Genomic DNA, 19,009 nt, shown 5'->3' with positions numbered 1-19,009 from the left:
AGTATCCATTTAGGTTTAAATTCAGGTTTTTATTCATATTTTAGTGCATGCTTTATACATGTTGTTCCTAAAGTTATTAGAACTTTCTTTATTGTATTAAAGTCAACCTATGTACACTTAATTTTAAATATTCAATTAGATATTTAGATAATGTGTCATGATGTTATTAAATGTTAGTTTATCACTCAATCATATGATGATATATCATCTATATTAGTTTATCACTCAATCATATGATGATATATCATCTGAACACCTAATAAAGTATTCAAAACTGGATGTACATAACATTGTTCATGGTATTATGTATAGTTGTAGTGGTGTCTTGCATAATAATTCAATGGTTACTTACCAAAAAAATAATAATAATTCAATGGTTTCAGGATATGTCACCTTCAGAATCTAGATTTATGCCCTATGCTCTGCTGTTCTCTATTCTATTTAAGAATTTTTAAAGTAGCTTTCTTTCGCTGATGTGTTGAAATGAAATGTGAAAGCCAGTTTCACATGGCTTGCATGTAAACTTTGACAAAAGATTTTACAAGCATGTATTGTAATTAATTGGCCTACAATTTTGAACAATGAATTTAGGCAAGGTAATATATTGGTTTACCAAAAACTATATTTAGATGGTGGAAACAAGTAGTACGGTAATTAATTGAGTAGAAAACATTGGAGAGATAATAATTTAGGAGTAGGTGTCAAGGGATCAGCTGACTCTCCTTAGCTTTGAAAAGTTTTTAATTTTAGTATAGGTAAATTATTAATATAATCCATAAAATTGTGTGCTCAAAATATGTACATGTAATATTGCTCTTTGGAGGTCATGGTTGCCTAAAAATATCATCTTCGTTTCTTCAAATCCATCACAACATCAGTCTTTGCTTTTTGTTGTATTCTCCCAAAATATCTTTAGACACTTTGTGAGAGAAGGTGTTTACTGTGCTCTCCGAATCTTAGAGAGAACTTATTGTTCTTTTTTTTTTTTCAAAATAAAATCCTCCTAGATTTTGCCCATCAATGTTTCCTATTATTGTTTCTTATTCCAAAATTAAGCTGCAAGTTGATTTCATCAAGTTCCTAACAATATGTTATTCATCGTGCTTTCAGACGGGCTTGATCTTGAACACACACGTAATGATTTAGCTAGCAACTTGGTCGGTGGACACGAATTTGCCGGTGACCGTCATCCAATGTTTTCTGTACTTTCTTCCCTGGCATAGATTATTTTGCTGGACTTCTATAATGTTGCTGGTGTTTGTTTTTTCTGGACCGTGGAATGATGTTGATCGCACTATAATAATGTTGTATGCTGCCATTATTTGAATTCTCTGTATTGTTTGAAACACTAGTTTATTGTGGTCTTATATTTTACATACACTATACAGGGGTGTTAATATCTTTTTTAGAACCTATTATAGGCAAATTGATATTTTTCCTACTTGTTTAAAAAACAGTATACTCACCTCACCTATTTTAAGTTATAATTATAATTGTAATAGTTTGTAATATAATATTTCTACTTTAAATTTGTTTTGTTATGTTTCTTAAAAGTGTAATTATCATTTTTTAAATTATCAAAATTAAATTAAATAGGCAAAAAGACTATGTTCTAAGGTTCGATAAAATGATGATTCTTAACTTTTAAATTTAAAAACTATTTTCTCACCTAACTATTAAATTTAATAAAAATTTTTGTCAAATTTAGTTTGGACAACAGGCGTCTCAATTAGGCTTGTTAAAACAATATGTTAAATTTTAAAAGATGACATTTTCACTCTACTATTTATAATTTATTCCGACAATAGGTCATTTAATTAAGCGGGACAAGTCCTAAACCTGATTGTTTGATCTGAAAATTTTAATTTTGGAGTAAATAAAATTTAGGCTTGTAATCAAACCTTGAGTGGGAATTAGCCATATGGCCAAAAAGTATAATAAAGTTCACAACCAGCTAGAAATTCACCTTTGTAGGGTCAAGAACCCCCACAAGCTTCCCAGATCTAGTTCTTGGACCACAAATTGGCATATGGCTCCACCAGCTAGGCTTTCAAGAACATGATGGCCTGATCTTAGTCAGAATTTCGAAAGGATCATCGATCACCATCATCTGATTCTCATATGCCACCATGATTTCTATCAGTTATGTAGAGAAAGTTTTATGAAGGTGGAGTTATCTGGAGGAGTGGATAAGCTAGTCCATTCAGCTTGAAAACTCAAGATTGACTATTTTATTCATTGCTAACATTATTTATTTTGCTGATAATATTACCTACTCCTGTGTCCCCACTAGTAGCTTTCCGATGGTATTGACTACCAGTTGGACATTATGGTTTCTATCCAAGCTCAAACTATTATAGGTTTGACTTGGATCAAATCCACTTCTATCACAGCTTTCATGAGTTTCTCATCCTGCGGAAGCATAAACAAAGTGCAGGAGAGAGACTTATCCGGTAGGTTGAAAATGGAAAAAAGTCGCGACTTGAGAAGGAAAACAAAGGAGCATAAACAGTTTTCTCTGAATATCTTATATCTTTCTATTAGATTAATGCAAAGTAAACACAGGATTATTGCATTACATAAGAAAAATGAAAACAGTTTTAGAAATTGAAGTTAAGCTGAATTTAAGAACCTCATAATGTTACTCCTTTTCAGAGCTTATTATCATTTATTTTCAGACGATAAGTAGGAACAGCCAAGAGATGCTTAGCTCTAGGAATCACAAGACCAAACTCCTCACTCATGTCCAATTCACTCGGCAGCATCCCATCCGGAAGCTCCCAATCAAAGCAATGCACAAGCTGTGCTACCACTTGCTTCACCGCAGTGAGACCCAACTGCATTCCAGGGCACCCTCTGCGGCCGGAACCAAATGGGATAAGCTGAAAGTCTCGACCGCGAAGATCAATGTTACTACTGACAAACCTTTCCGGCCAAAACTTCTCAGGATCAGTCCAGGCTTCTGGATCTCTTCCGATTGCCCATGCATTTATAACAACTCGTGATTTCTTGGGTATGTGGTAGCCATTTATTGTGCAATCTTCAACAGATTCATGGGGGAGTAATAAAGGGCCTACAGGATGGAGCCTGAGGGTTTCTTTCACAACCATGTCCAAGTATTCCAGGTTGTCCAAATCTGATTCTTCAACCATCCTGTCCAGTCCCACGGCAGTTTCCAGTTCTTTCTGTACTTTCTTCATTTCTTCAGGATGTTTCATGAGTTCTGAAAGTGCCCACTCTACGGCAGTAGCTGAAGTGTCCATTGCAGCTGTAAGCATATCCTGATCATATCCAGCCAAAAAGAATACAATCATTAGGTTTAAACATGCAGAACTGAGAAGGAAACGCGGAAATTCGGAGAAGTATATTCTCAAAAATAGAGAAGAGAAACGTGAGGAAACATACAAATATAAAACATATAAGAGTTTTTTATAAATATCAAATTTTATTTAAAAAATACAACAAACATATTTCTTTAAAAAAAATAAAACTTTAGTAATAATATGGTGTGTATTTAAGCAACTCTATCAACCTATAACCAAATAATTAATGTAAATCAAATCTGACGAAATTAATTTTTTGAGCAATGGCCAACAATTAGAGAAGTTAAATATGGAGAGATGAATTTAAACACACTAAAGATGAAAGAAGTTTTAGATGTTGGAAAAAACAGTGGACAAAAATCATATTTATAATTTGAAATTTTGAAATAGAATAAAATATAAAATCAATTTTTAATTTAATAAAAAATAAGAAAAAGATAATCATATGTCAAATTTTCTTTATACTTTTAAAACACCGCTCAAACGTTTTGTACTAGTTTTAAAGCATTTTAAAAACTAAAATATTTCAAGAACATAAAAGAAACTAAACTATACCAAGATTATGGCTTTGATATGCTCTCGATTAATTTTGTACTCGGTTTCTTCTGATCCCAAGAAGCTCAACATGACATCAACAAAATCTTTGGTTCTCTTTTCATCCTTGGATCGAACATGCTCATCAATAATCTTTTCAAAGAAGGCATCAAACACCTTGGAAACCGCCTTCATCCGCTTTCTCAGCCCCTGGAGATCAAGTGAAGCAATTTGAGGGATGTAATCACCCAAATTTGGAATGGCTGCCAATGTCAAAGCCTCTTGGATCACGGCCTTGAACCCTTTCTCATGAAACTCCTCCTCCATATATTTCTTCCCAAAAACCATTCGACAAGTCATGTCAGCGGTCAGAGACGACACCTTTGCAGTAAGATCAACAGCAACACCACCTTCGGCAGCCTCTTTTACATATTCAATCAAGAGATCAAGCTCTTCTTTTCTCATGCCCTGGAAAGAATTGATCTTAGCCATACTAAGAAGTTCCAAGGTGCACATCTTGCGGACGGTGCGCCAATAAGACCCATAAGGAGAAAAGGCTAAACTCTTATGCCCATAACTCATATAATTTGAAGCTTCAATAGCAGGCCTGCTGGCAAAAATAAGATCGTGTGTTTTCAGGAACTGTTCAGCAGCTTGAGGTGATGAAACTACGACTGTTGGCATCAAGCCTAAGCGCATAAACATGATGGGGCCATATTTTTTTGCAAGTTTTTGAAAATCTCTGTGAGGAAACTTGCCTAACAAATGAAGGCTTCCGAAAATGGGAAACCCTCTTGGACCTGGAGGTAATCGGTTAGATTTTGTATCCTTTTTCCACAGCAAAGCTTGGAGGAAGAAGAAGAGGGCCACAAGAGCAAGTGAGGTCCAAGTCCAAGACATGATTATGCTGGAAATCTTTTAATTTCAAAAGGCTAAAACTTTGCTGCTTCTCTCCGATGGAGATGACAAATTAAGAGACCATAATAAATAGATGGAACCGGTGCCAGTGAAGTATTTAAGACAGACGAAAAGGATAAAACGGAGATAAGTTCAATGATCATGGCCACTCACATAATTGCATTATCACAATGCTTTTCTCTTTTGAGGTACCCTCGATGATTTCTATTAAATGATGGCTGGACCCGAGGACTAAATTTGAACGGGTCAGAACTCAGGCTGGAGTAGTCCCAACTACATATTGTTAGCTTGAACAATTTTTTGGATTTAAACATACCCTTATTCGGACTCGGTTGGCATTGAACTTGGATTAAATAATTACTTAATATATCTTAACCAGAAATTAATGCAACCAACTACATATTGTGACTTCCCTAGGAACCTACTAATCTTTTTTTGTTTTTTTCCTAATTCTCTTTATCTAAAATTAAAGTTGATAAAGAAAGAAAGTGACATTTTCTACAAGGTCCCATCTATAATTGATCAAGAGAATCACGTATACAATATAATTTTTTAAACATTTCGTATTACATATTGAATTGACACCTTTTTCTAATGGAAGTTCGGAAGTTCTTAGTAAATGATGAAGATTATGTCAAAAGATTCAAAATCTGCAGGCGCAATAGTAAGAGTCATGTAAGGTCAGACTTTAAACTTTGTGAACAAATTAAGATATACATAAATATTTCGTCTAATCCAAACTTGCTTACAAATTAATGATGTGATTTTTTGGCCGAGAAAAGTCACAGAACTCCTTACAACTGTGTGTTTTTTTAATAGGGGGAAAACACGAAACTTGTTTCAATTATTGAATCCCAAAATACTCTATTACACCCTTTTATAGCCTTTCCCTGTTCTATAATTGTCTCTCACTATTTAGGATTACCCGATCTAATAATAGCACAATACAAATCTTCTAAACAAAAGATGTGAGACAAAAGGTCGTTTACAATTTTTTTATTTTTAAACAAGCAATATGGAAAAAGATTCAAAAGGCATAACATCTACAAAATATCGGAAAGTTGGTGAATCAAGCATGTTGATCATTTTGGGTTGATTTTATGTTAACCTAAATGCAACTTGATTCAGTTGTGGATTAATTTGAAAACAATTCGAATTAGGTTTTATATTAAATAATTCAACCCTAACTTAATTTTTTTTTGTTCTAGTTAGATTAATAAGTCATATTGAAAATTATTAATTAATGGGTCATGAGGTGGATCAAGCCACACTCACTCCAATTCGAATTTAACTTAGTTTCAAAAATGAACTAACCCTTTTTGTTCAAACTTAGCTTGAGGTTTACCTAAACGAATTTGAGTTAAATCAAGTCAGGTTAATTTTTGAGCCTTCAATTTTTAATGATTTTTCTTATAAATTTGCTAGTCTATGATTTCAGCCTTTTTATCATTTCCAAAATAAAAAAATTGAAACATTATTGTCATGCCTTGTTGAAAAATAAAAAACTTGAAATATTATTGTCATGTGTTGTCAATTAAAAATTAAATTTCTTATAGAACCATTTTTTATCTAATATTAGAATATTTTATCAAATGCATTATTCACTTTTTTTTCTCCTATATTGACCCATTCAAGACAATGACCAACTTGGCAAGGACTGCTTATTCATTTTCTATATAAGAACTTGATGAAAACTAGAGGAAACTACAATATTTCATTTTTAAAACTTAAAAAATTCATTTTTTTCCCTCATTATATAAAGATGGTAACAACAAATAGGAGTCAAATACCTTAATTTTTGTCCTCATCTTTTCTCTAATATGGGAATGATGGTTAATCCTTATTTTTCTCCTTGTGAAGAAAATTTACTTTCCCTTCATCTCCTCATCCTCGCTAAAAAAATAATAGAATAATTATTAGGTGTCAAAACATATTTGCAATAATTCAAAATTTTTAAAAATAATTTAATATGTAAAGATTTATGAAATATATATGGGAGAGAACAAACAAGAGAGGGGACAGGCTAAAGAAATGACGGATCGAGGATATATTTATTCTCATCCCTGATTATGGGAATTTTAATCATCTTCATCCTTGTTCTTATCCCTGTCTTTATTAAAAAATCTTCTTCTCGTTCGGAGAGGGATAAGCCAAAGATCCAATTTTGCAAATTAAATTGTCATCTCTATCAATATCCATTTTCATAAATGAAAATTGTTATTTCAAAAAAAAAAGTGATTAAAAAATGAATTTGGCCAAGGGATTAGAAGTAGAATTTAAACTCTAGCCTTATATCAGTTAGTAAAGGATCTATTTAAAAGTCATCATTCATTTCATAACTATAAAAACCTTATGGGTCATGTATGATATTTTTCAATTTAAATCAAAATAGATATTAATTGATGAAAGATTATAATTAAAAAGTAACCATAATAGCATTACACCAAATCATATAATTCCTAAACTGAAATATCTAATCAAATGAAAAGAGTAAAATTATGTGCAAGAGCAACATTTTGTATACACATTTTTTATATACAAATATGTACATACATAGATATTTCATCATAAGATTAGATTTTATTTTATCATTAATTAAACATCACTCAATCACATCATGATATAATTTTGTATTAAAAATGCATACACATAATATTATTCTATGTATGCATGCACTTTTAACTATACATATAGTGTGTCATGTGATTGAGTAATGTTTTCAAAGAATAAATAAGTAAAAATAATTAGACAAAGATAGAAATTTGCAAAGGTGAGTTGGACCTCCTTCATTTCTAGTTCACATTAAATAGTAGGGTTGAGAGAAGTCTATCTTCCAAACCCTATTTCATGACATGAGGAATCCTTGTGGGAAAAAAAAAAATCGAAAATATGCTCCTTTGTTATTTAAGATTGAGAAGTGCAGTGTCATCTAAATCAATTTGAACCAAGTAAATCACATTGAGTTATGATTTACCTGTTTTATTAATATGATCAAACCATCATAGTGAAGTCAGCATATGGTTTTGTAAAATTTTGCCTTTACTAAAATTCAAATAATTGCAAAGATTATGTGTCATATCACTAAGGTATAATTTTGTTTAATTATATATTATTTTTATTTTTATTTAATTTATCTAGAAGTTGGATAAGTATATTGCATGTTTTATTTTTTATTTAATTTTTCAAGTTAGAAAGTGAAAACTTTGCAACTGTAGAACTCATACCAAATCTCACCAATTGCAAAAGATATTCACCGTACAAGAAGATCAAAATTATGTTTGGTTATATATTGTTTTAATATGAGTTGGCAAGTTTAATAGTAGAAAGTTTTGCAATTGTTAAGACTCAAATTAGTGTTGATGTTTTTTTTTACAACTTATTAACCTGATATGAAAAAATTAGGTTTGGATTAAGTTTTTTAACACAAAATATAGTTTGGGTCATGTTCAATAGGGGTGGATTCAACTGTAGTCTAGTCAAGCTTAGTGTCACTTCAAACTCAAATCAAAGTCTTAATATCCAATGCAAACTTAAGTTCATTAAAGTTAATTCACAGCATCGCTAACTGTATGAATAATTAATAATATTAGTAGTCAGATAAATAGTGCTACTGAATGAATAAATAAATCAATTATTGAGCTAAGACGACTCTACTCAAAGACATAAACTATTAAATCTAACTCGAATTAAGTTCATCTAGTATGAAATATTTACAATATACCACTAAGTCACAATTATATCTTGTTGAATATTTTTAACATTTATTTAATCTCTCACCAATCTAACTTATCAAACCGGTCATTTGATTTGGCCAATGCTCAATCCAAGTATATGAAAACATTGATCCAATCCCGTCTCTTCTCAATTCATTTCTGGTAATGATACTAGGATTTATGGTGTTGTAACATATCCAAAGTATGATAATCTCATTAATACTAAATCATGGGAAGAAAGGTTACGGCATTGGGAATCATATCGCTGTACTGGTACTGGGATTGTCGCTTTTGATAGTCTTTAGTGTCGTGTTTGTAACAGACATTCTCGTATGCAACATTGATTTTGTACTATAACCGGTTCAGCAACTTTTCCACAGTAATATCGGTCATCCCCTGATGTTGATTTATAATTTTGAGTTATTGTATTAATCTGTTTGGAAAAAATGAGTTACTAAGTGAAAGCAAAGATATTTAGATTACTAATCTGGCATTTCCATAGGTAAACTTATGTAATGAACCATTTGTCATTTATAAATATCGAACTTTCAGGTGTTCAGATGGATGCAAAAACAACGCTGGTACATTGCTGATAATGGCATTTATTCTAAGTTGATAACAGTTATGGGAAAGAAAGGCCAAACTAGGATGGCTATGTGGCTCTTTTCTGAGATGCGTAATAGTGGGTGCCGACCTGACACTTCTGTTTATAATGCTCTAATTACTGCCCACCTCCACACTCGGGATAAAGGAAAGGCATTAGCCAAAGCGCTTGGTTATTTTGAGAAGATGAAGGGAATGGAACGTTGTCAACCCAGCATTGTGACATATAATATTCTTTTGAGAGCTTTTGCTCAAGCCCGAAATGTTGCTCAAGTTAATGCTTTGTTCAAAGAACTTGATGAAAGTTTTCTTTCTCCCGATATTTATACTTACAATGGTGTGATGGATGCATATAGGAAAAATGGGATGATCAGAGAAATGGAAGATATACTTTCCCGCATGAAACGTGCTCGGTGTAAGCCAGATATTATTACATTTAATTTGCTGATTGATTCATATGGGAAGAAGCAAGCTTTTGACAAGATAGAACAAGTGTTTAAGAGCTTGTCGCACTCCAGGGAGAATCCAACACTGCCAACATTTAATTCAATGATCATTAACTATGGGAAAGCAAGACTTCGAGGGAAAGCTGAAGACATTTTCCTAAAGATGGCTGATATGAAGTACAAACGAAGCTTCATAACATATGAGAGTCTTATTACAATGTATGGATATTGTGACTCTGTTTCTAGGGCCAGATAAATATTCGATGAGCTCATCAAGTCAGGGAAGGGGATAAAAGTTTCAACACTGAAAGCCATGCTTGATGTTTACGGCATGAACAGTTTGCCTGTGGAAGCAGATGCACTTTTTGACAACCTGCACGATTTGAAGGTGACTCCAGATTTGTCAACATATAGACTTCTTTACAAAGCCTACACCAAAGTCAATATGAAATATCTAGTACAAAAATTGCTAAAGCGGATGGAGAGAGATGGTATAGTCCCAAATAAAAGATTTTTCTTGGAGGCTTTGGAAACTTTCGGGTCTAAAATGGCTAGTCCAGAATCAGCTAGTGCTAAAATGATGTGAGCAAACTAGGGACTCTTGAAAAGACATAGGTCGATGTGAGATTTTTTCTTATTCAAGTATTCTGATCTTTTACTGATTCTAAGATTCAAGGCAAATATAGCGTTGGAATGATGGGCAAGTTAGCACCTGATCACTTAGCTGTTGAGCGCATTGTTTGTTTCCATATGATCTGGTATGTATATCTTTGTAATGATGAAAATCAAATTGCTTCAGTTCAAGATTTGGGTTTAATTTTAAACACAGCCATCTACTAGCTAGAAATAAAACCAAGTTCTTATGCTTTACTTTCATTTTCATGTTTGATAAACCAACTGATAAATGTTTAGTTCATTTACTTCTCTACTAAATACACAGGCGCAGGATATTTAAGATCGGGATTCAGGATAGAGAAGCCAGTTTTTTGTTATCAAATATAAGAATGAAAGAAGATCAGGAGTATTAAAATGCTGAAGAAAAGATCAAGTGACAGATTAAGAAAGTTACGCCGGAGCAGAGTTGTAAAGTGAAGGAAAACTTGAAAAACACAGGAAGATATGAGAGAATTTTCTGCTGTATTTTTCTGCTTCTATTTCGTTCATAATACAAGGCTTTTTTAACATCACTAAAACAATGAAGTCATGCTTACATTAAATGCAAACCATACTTGACTGAGCAAAGTACCAAAAATTATGGATCATCACACATTCTAAAGTTCAACTGCCTTGAATAAGTAAAATACAAAAATAACCTCAATATTTAACATTTTTCACATTTCTGTTCTCGTATGAATGATATAACACGAATATCTTGTGTCGACCGACAATTGTGTTTCTGCTTGTTGATTACTGTGTTGTAACATCATATTCCCAGAAATCCTTTGCCTTCAACACAGAATATGACAGAAATTTTTTATCAGAAATGCTTATGCATTATTGCTTGTTTAGGAGTTGCTCCCTTTTTGACATGTTCATGTTGTTTGTACTCAAACTAAAGTATACACTTTTGAATACACACATGAGGTGTCATTATATAATTATATATTACTTTATTTTTTAATTCAAAATATTTGATCACTTGATGACAAATATTAAATGTGTATTTGTTTATGTATTCAAAAAAGATATATATAATTTTATTATTATAAAATTTAGCAATAATTTCTTGAGACAAACCAGAGTTCTTACTTTTACTTTAGAGTTCGAGCTTGAGTTGACAACACTGGAACTCATTGTTTGAGGTGAAACATCAAGTTGAACTCAATTCAGCATGTTTGAACCCCCAATCTAGAAGATTAATTTCATGCCTATAGTGTAATTGTATTCATGCGGCGAAAGAACTACAATTCTTTTGTATTTACTAAACTGATTGTTAATATGATACACACTAGTTTTAGGTCAAAATCAGTGTCAAGATAATAGGCTCTTCAGAATAAAAATACAATTTCAATTACAATAATACAACTACATTCAGACCCACTTTGAGTGGGCCGCCATTGCTTGTCATAAACTAAGATCAAGAAGAGAACAGCTCGAAGCCAGTCAATCCTCATCTGACTCTGCAATCAAGAATTCACAGCATCAGAACTGAACAAACTGCAGAACAAGTTTCAGGGGTACATTAAACTGTCTCAGTTTTACTATTGTCTCGCACAAATTATCTACGAAACAAAAAGGCCTCTGTCATTTTGTTTAGTGGGGGAAGCCAATGCTACTTTGGTTATTCAGAAAGAGAAATTCCGGTATGTAAATGCCTACCCCGTATTGCTTCCATGTTCTCCTCCTTGTAAACACCGAGAGGTGAACCATGAACAGAAAGAAGCATCTCGCCAGGCTTAGGCAACCTTAAAGTTTTCGGGGTCATTCCAATAGATAGCCTTTGGCTGGTAGCCTGCAACCATAGCAACAACCATTATAGTCACTTCACAAATGAACTGTCCTCTGGATACCAGATATGATTCCTCAAAAGCTATTAGGATCATCCATAGCAAAGCTTATGATATCAAGGCTTTCAGCAGTGAACTAAAGACAGTTGCAACCACTCATAAATTGTCTGAAACATGCGAGCTTTTTTTATGGATTATGTTTCCCCGCCAATAAGAGCTAATCATCACGAAGTCGTTTTATTTTAGGTAGGGGTAGAAATCATTTTTTGAGTTCTAAAATATCTTTGCATTTTTAAAGTGAATTCCAAGATTGATTAATTCTCTACATTAATCCAAAATTTCACTACTAATTTCAAATTTTCATCAAAGAAATCAATACTCAAAAACGATTATTTGTTGACAATCTATAAGGAAAACAATCAGACTCACATCAAAACAAAATTTTCCATAACTCAAAAACAATTAGTAAATTCTACTTAGAAGTTGAACTATTGAGTATCTATAAGATTATCTTCATGTTTGATCTCATTTGTAAGAAAAATCAGTCGTCTTATATTAAATTGGGATCATGCAATCAATATAATTAACTTGTTTTTTCTACTGTAATAATAGAAAAAAATCTTTAATCATGTTTATATAAGATTTCCACTCCGTGAAGTCCCAACATCAAATTGGGAAACTTCAAAGTGACTAGCCTAACAGTCCACCATCAAGTTGAATGAAATTTTTATTCGTACACTTAATATCAATCGATAGAATTATTCAATTGTAAAATTAAAAAATTATAACCAAATAAATGTTTAAAGAATGACCATTTGTATGGGTGGTGAGTTTGGATTTGTGTCAATAGATGAAATAAGTTACTTTCACTTTAGCCCTCAAAATTTTGTGGAGGGCATGTGTCTTCCGGGAAAAGAGATGAAAAAATAAAATAGAAAGTAGAAATGCACAGAAACCAATCAAAGACTTTGTGAGAATGGAATATAAGTATAAACTCATTTACTCTCTTACATGTGCAGTGCCTCTGATCACTGGAACTTAATGGCTTCCAGTTCTTCTTTTTCCTGTTCTTCTTCTTTTTCCCGTTGTTCTTCTTCTTTTTCTTCTTCTTCTTCTTCTTCTTCTTCTTCTGCTCCAACACTAAAGTACAAAGTTTTTCTTAGTTTCCGGGGTGAGGAGACTCGGAAAAACTTTACAAGTCAACGGTATGATGCCTTCAACCGGGAAAACATTAATACTTTCACTGATTATAAACTTAACAGAGGAGAAGAAGATTCTCCAGCTCTTCTGACTGCAATCGAACAGTCAAAGATCTCAGTTATCATTTTCTCTGAAGGGTACGGTTCTTCAAGCTGGTGTCTCAGAGAACTTGAAAAGATCCTTGAATGCAAGAACAAGTACGGTCAGATTGTAATTCCGATCTTTTATCGCGTAGATCCATCAGATGTAAGGCATCAAGAGGGAGAATTTGGAAAGGCATTTTCCCAGCTTGAAGATCGTTTTAAGGTTAAAGATCCAGGGTTGTCGCAAAGATGGAAGACTGCTTTGACGGAAACAAGCAACCAGGGTGGCTTTGTTTCAAATAACACTAGGTAATGGTTAATTTATTATCACTTCTGGCTATTTTATTTGAGAAATATTGAACATATAAACAAATTTTATCGACTTTTCCATATAAATTTAATCTCAATTTGTATGGATACGTTAATAAAATCGGTTTATCCATATTAGTTTTATTCAATTTATTTTATTTATTTTATAAGATCATAATGTTTCAGATAACACTGTGGTCTTTATTATAGTTCAAACTGTTCTCCTTTGCTGATTGATAAATTCTCCCAAGTCTCAAATAGCCTTTTTTTTTTCATTGCTTTAACCTTTACTTTATTGATAAATAGTTTTTTTTTTTTTTTAATAATCATAATATTAATATTTTTTTTATCAATACAATTATAATCTTCTGAATACGTGATAAAAGAAATCACACCGACACGGGAAAGCCTATAAAAATAGAATATTATTTATTAGGTAATAAAGAACTTATCCTTTATTAAAACCTTAATTTATTAAGTTTGTATCAAATGTGTTTTTTTATCTAGGCCAAATGACTGTGTCCCACTCAAGATTTGATGAGGTGATATATTCCCACCCTTTAAATATATGAGATAAATATGATAATTTTTTGAATAAGGAAGGGAAGATATTCATTTTTCCTTAGTGAATTTTTAAAAATTAACATTGACACCCCCGCAACACACTTCAATTTTAATACTTGAAAAAAAAATAAAATAAATACTTTTTAATAGTAAAAATTAATAATTGATTTTGATAGATACGTGAGAAATTGACTTTTTCAACCTAAAGGGGTGAGAATCATGTCATTTCATCTGACCTTAGGTGGGAAATAGTCATTTGGCATTTTGTTTTCTAATCTAAAATTTCATGTAGCTTCTTTTAGGCCATAGTACAGAATCAAGTCAAATATGAATTTAGCATATTGTTGTACGAGTGTGCATAATTTGATTCAAACTATAAAACCTTATAGTTCAATTTGGTTTGGTTTGTAAAATAGTTTGGTTTGAGTTAAAAATTTTTCAAATCGTTTTTTCAAATTGGGTTATGGTTTAGGCGATTTTCAAACCATAAATTATAATTTTTTATACCATATATTATGTATCATTTTGTATGAAGCACATTTTAAAAAATAAAATATTAATAAAATAATAAAAAATTATTATTAACACATCATCATTTTGAAAAATATCTTAACATTTGTAAATTTTTTATAAACACACAAATCGCATATTTTTTTTCTTTAAAATAGTGTATCAATTCATATCAGAAATACATATTATATCGTAAAATATATCTGTTATATCATATTAATATGATATATCTTATGATACATATGATTTTTCACTTGTATCATATCATATCATATCATATCGTAAAATACGTATTATGTATCGTACGTTATTGATAACTACAGTTTAAACCATAATTCAAATTAAATCAAACTATATTTTTTAATTTGGTTTAATTTAGTTTGAAATCTAAAATGATTTAGCTTGGTTTAGAAATTTTTTAAATTATTTTTTTCAGTTTAATTTGATAAAATTCTCAAACTGCATCAACTCGGAGCATATATACCACTATATTGTTGTAAATAATTTTTTGAGTGGGGTAATTAAATTGTATGAAATATTGAGGGATAGCTTAGGTCCACCTTAGCCTATAAGTGGCTTCATCAGGGCCAATAACGATAGGAAAACTAATTCTAATTTAAAAAAGAAAGTTTCCTACTAACAATTGCATTCCTTTGCCGAAAGAAAAATATTATAATCTTTAACATATAATTAAAAAAATAAAATACATTAAATAAGAGTAATATTATATATACAAATGATATCCATATCCTTGTATAATCTGCTACCAATACGTTGCGTTTTGTTATTAAAATTGTAATAATAAAACTCATCATATTGACTATTTGACCTTACAAGAAACTGCATTTTCATTTCTTTTGTATTAGTTGACCACTGATCTTCATCAGTTGGCAGATCTCATTTATATTCGTACGTTTTGCTAGTGATTATCATTTATGTTTAAATCCAAAGTTTGGAGCAATTGAACATTAATTTTTTTAATAAGAAAATACATTAGTTCATTTCATGACAGTTCTTTGTTATATGCCAACCTTATATTATATAATTTAGGGCAATAGAGGAGTTTAATACTCTATCCATACATTTTTCATAAATCTTTGATCACTTATTTAACACAATCTTTTTTATTTATCTGTTTTTAGTATTGTTTCATTTTTTTTTTTTAAGAGATGAATCAACACTTGTAAACGATATTGTTGAGGATATTTTGAAGAAACTGAATGATGAGTACTTGGTAATTGACAACTACAACCTTGTAGGGTTGGACTCAAAGATTGAGAAAATTAAAAATTTATTATCGTCCAATGTTCGCAAGTTAGGAATTTGGAGCTTGGAGGTGTAGGCAAGACAACTCTTGTTGGTGCTATATTCAGAAAGATAGCTAAAAAGTTTGACACTTCTTACTTCATTCGGAATATTAGAGAAGAATCAGAGAAAAGTGAGGGCTTAAATGACTTGCGCCAAAGACTTAGTTCTAAAGTTTTCGGGGACAAAAATCCCAATATCGGATTCACCTCACAAAAAAGAAGGCTTGGTTGTGCTCTTATTGTTTTCGATGATGTGACAAAGTTAGAACAAATGGAATGTTTAATCGAGGATTTTGATTACCTGGACTCTGAAAGTCGAATAATCATAACAACAAGGGATGGGCAAGTTCTAATAAAATGTGGTGTGGATCCCATACACATAATCAAGATGGAAGAAATGTCTAGGGATGAAGCTTTTCAGCTTTTTAACAAATATGCATTTGGAGAAAGCGGCCCAACAGAAGATTATTCTAAGCTATCATCAAGGGCAGTAGCATATGCTAAAGGTGTTCTAGTAGCTCTTAAAAATTTAGGGTCCTCTCTATTCAAGAGGACAAAGCAAGATTGGGAAGGCGTTTTACAAAACTTGAAGAAAAGTCCTCATAAGGATATCCAAAGGGTCTTCAAAGTGAGTTATGATGGGTTAGATTACAAACAACAACAAGTATTTTTAGATATTTCATGTTTCTTTAGAGGTTGTGAAGGATATCTTTTGGAGGAGGTCTTGGATTCTTGTGGCTTTGTCTCACATAGTTGTATAAATGTTCTCATTCAAAAGTCTCTCATCACTACCCCATCCAACATTATAACAATGCATGATTTACTTCAAGATATGGGCAGAGAAATTGTTTGACAAAAATCTGTTGATGATCCCAGCAAACGTACTCGGTTGTGGGGTGAGAATAATATCTTTTCGGTTTTAACCAAAAATATGGTGAGAGTCGAAACACTAATTTTTTATTTATATTTTTAATAAAGTTCTGTGCATTAACAACGAGTAAAATGTCTTATAATGTTCAAACTAATATATTGTCAACGTGTTTTTTATTTTTAGGGGTAAAATGTTATTCAAAGCATAAGTTTGGATATGTCTAAAGCAAGAGAGATACATTTACAACCAAAAGCTTTCCAGAAGATGTATAACCTGAGGTTCCTGGAAGCCTACGGCTTCACCAGCGGTAACAAGGTATATGGTTTTGAAGACCTGGAATCTGACTTCTCTGAGCTAAGGTACCTTTGCTGGTTTAATTATTCGGCTGAATCTTGTGAGCTTGATTCTACAAGGTTGTACAAATTTGCAGGAGGGTTTCTCGTCTATCTGTGGTCTCAGTAAGCTTGTCCTCTTGAATCTACAACAATGTAAAAGCTTTGAAAGTCTTCAGATCAACGCCAGTTGGAAATGTCTTCGAAAACTTGTCCTCTCCGACTGTTCAAATCTCAAAATAGTTCCATATATCCCTGAGACGGTAGAAGAGTGATATTGAGATGGAACTGCAATGAAAGAATTGCCCTTATTGAAGCATCTTTCCAGTTTAAAAATATTGAGTCTTGAGAATTGTTTGAAGCTGGAAAGTCTCCCCGAGAGTATTGGTGGGTCAGAAAATCTTCGAGTAGTTATTCTCTCCAATTGTCCAAAGATTGAAACGGTTCCATACATCCCTGGTAGTGTAGAAGTGTTATATTTAGATGGAACTGCAATTGAAGAACTGCCGCCATTAGTGCATCTATCCACTCTCCTGAAATTGAGTCTCAAAAATTGTTTAAGACTAAAGAGTCTCCCAGAGAGCATTGGTAAGTTTAAATCTCTTCAATGTCTTTATCTTTCGGGCTCTTCGAAAATCGACAGATTGCCTGATGGCCTCAAGAATTTGAAGGCCCTGGAGGAAATTGAAGTCGAGGGAATTGGTATAACAGATATACCTTCATTGACTCTAACTTGTTTGAACAACCTGAAGAAATTATCGTTCCTGCGATGTGGGCATCAAAAGTCACCGGTTTCGCTACTGTCCCAGTTGCCAGCCTGCCACAAACTGGAGCATCTAAATCTGGAGAACTGTTATATCGAAGTGTTACCCGAAAACCTTGGTGAATTACACTCGCTGACATTTTTATATCTTGGTGGAAGCAATTTTGAGACACTTCCAGAGAGCATCAAAGAGCTCTCAAAGCTGTATGAGCTTGGTTTAAGCGATTGCCGGAAGCTGAAGTCCTTACCCCAGCTTCCAGATAAGTCACTACGTATAGAAGCAAAGGGCTGCACATCACTGGAAACGGTATCAGGCTTACCAACTCAATGCCTAAGCATGGGAACTCTCAATGAGGAAACAGCTTTATCAATTGTTTCAATCTGAAACTGAATCTGACTGACACTCTGACCAATATTGAGAGAAATGCAGATCTATGGTTTAGCTCTGGAGTAAGTTTATATCCCTCCTTTCCGTATAAATAAAATAATAAAATTATGCATGACAACCTTGAATATACAAATATATGTTATTAAATAATTGAGTGGTTTTGAGTTAATTAAAATAAAATAACACTCAATTATATAATTACACATAGTAAATGTAGACTCATTTATATACTCAAAGTAAATACCCATCGCATTGCTCTAAATGATATGTTTAATAAGGCTAGAAGTTGATGATTTTCTTGGCACAGGAAAACACAACATCGCTGTCAAGGATTAACCTGCCAAAGGTATATAACCTGCCAAAGGGATATAGCCTGCCAAAGGCTTCAATATGTTACCCTGGAAGCGGCTATTGAATCAGGAGATCATTTATTCTTAGGATATGACTATGAAATCATGGCCCTGGAATTGCTTACAGCCAGTTTGGATAGCAAGGCTACATGGAGTTCTTTGTTGAGCATGGAAGTAATAACTGCAGGAAAAAAAGCAAAGTGAAGAACTGTGGAGTGAGATTGCTGTACGCCAAAGATAAAACAGCTACAACAGTGGAGAGAGACTTGAGATTTCCTAATGTTATAAATGCCTGCTTGAGGTGCTTTTTCTTTTGCTGCGTGAAACATGAAGAAATGGACGAAAGCA

The 19,009-nt window shown here is 32.5% G+C and overlaps 3 protein-coding genes across 3 annotated transcripts; 2 read left to right on the top strand and 1 right to left on the bottom strand.

The window, feature by feature from the left end:
* Positions 1–2,501: 2,501 nt before the first annotated feature.
* Positions 2,502–4,832, bottom strand: LOC123199274 (cytochrome P450 71AU50-like). The gene is made up of 2 exons (XM_044614173.1): positions 3,879–4,832; positions 2,502–3,281 (listed from the first exon to the last, which is right to left on the bottom strand). The coding sequence occupies exons 1-2, from the start codon at positions 4,755–4,757 to the stop codon at positions 2,652–2,654; spliced, it is 1,509 nt and encodes a 502-aa protein (XP_044470108.1). The 5' UTR covers positions 4,758–4,832; the 3' UTR covers positions 2,502–2,651.
* A 4,280-nt stretch (positions 4,833–9,112) lies between these two features.
* On the top strand, positions 9,113–10,565 carry LOC123198954 (pentatricopeptide repeat-containing protein At4g39620, chloroplastic-like). Its single transcript, XM_044613758.1, has 4 exons — positions 9,113–9,756; positions 9,877–10,119; positions 10,224–10,295; positions 10,478–10,565. Exons 1-4 carry the CDS (start codon positions 9,113–9,115, stop codon positions 10,563–10,565), a joined length of 1,047 nt encoding a protein of 348 aa, XP_044469693.1.
* A 2,363-nt stretch (positions 10,566–12,928) lies between these two features.
* On the top strand, positions 12,929–16,810 carry LOC123198953 (disease resistance protein RPV1-like). The gene is made up of 4 exons (XM_044613757.1): positions 12,929–12,954; positions 13,247–13,576; positions 15,818–15,910; positions 16,024–16,810. Exons 1-4 carry the CDS (start codon positions 12,929–12,931, stop codon positions 16,808–16,810), a joined length of 1,236 nt encoding a protein of 411 aa, XP_044469692.1.
* Positions 16,811–19,009: the final 2,199 nt, after the last annotated feature.

The sequence above is a fragment of the Mangifera indica genome, chromosome 16, assembly GCF_011075055.1.
Source record: "Mangifera indica cultivar Alphonso chromosome 16, CATAS_Mindica_2.1, whole genome shotgun sequence".
In the NCBI taxonomy this organism is placed as follows: Eukaryota; Viridiplantae; Streptophyta; class Magnoliopsida; order Sapindales; family Anacardiaceae; genus Mangifera; species Mangifera indica.
This window is presented reverse-complemented; position numbering and strand designations above follow the sequence as displayed.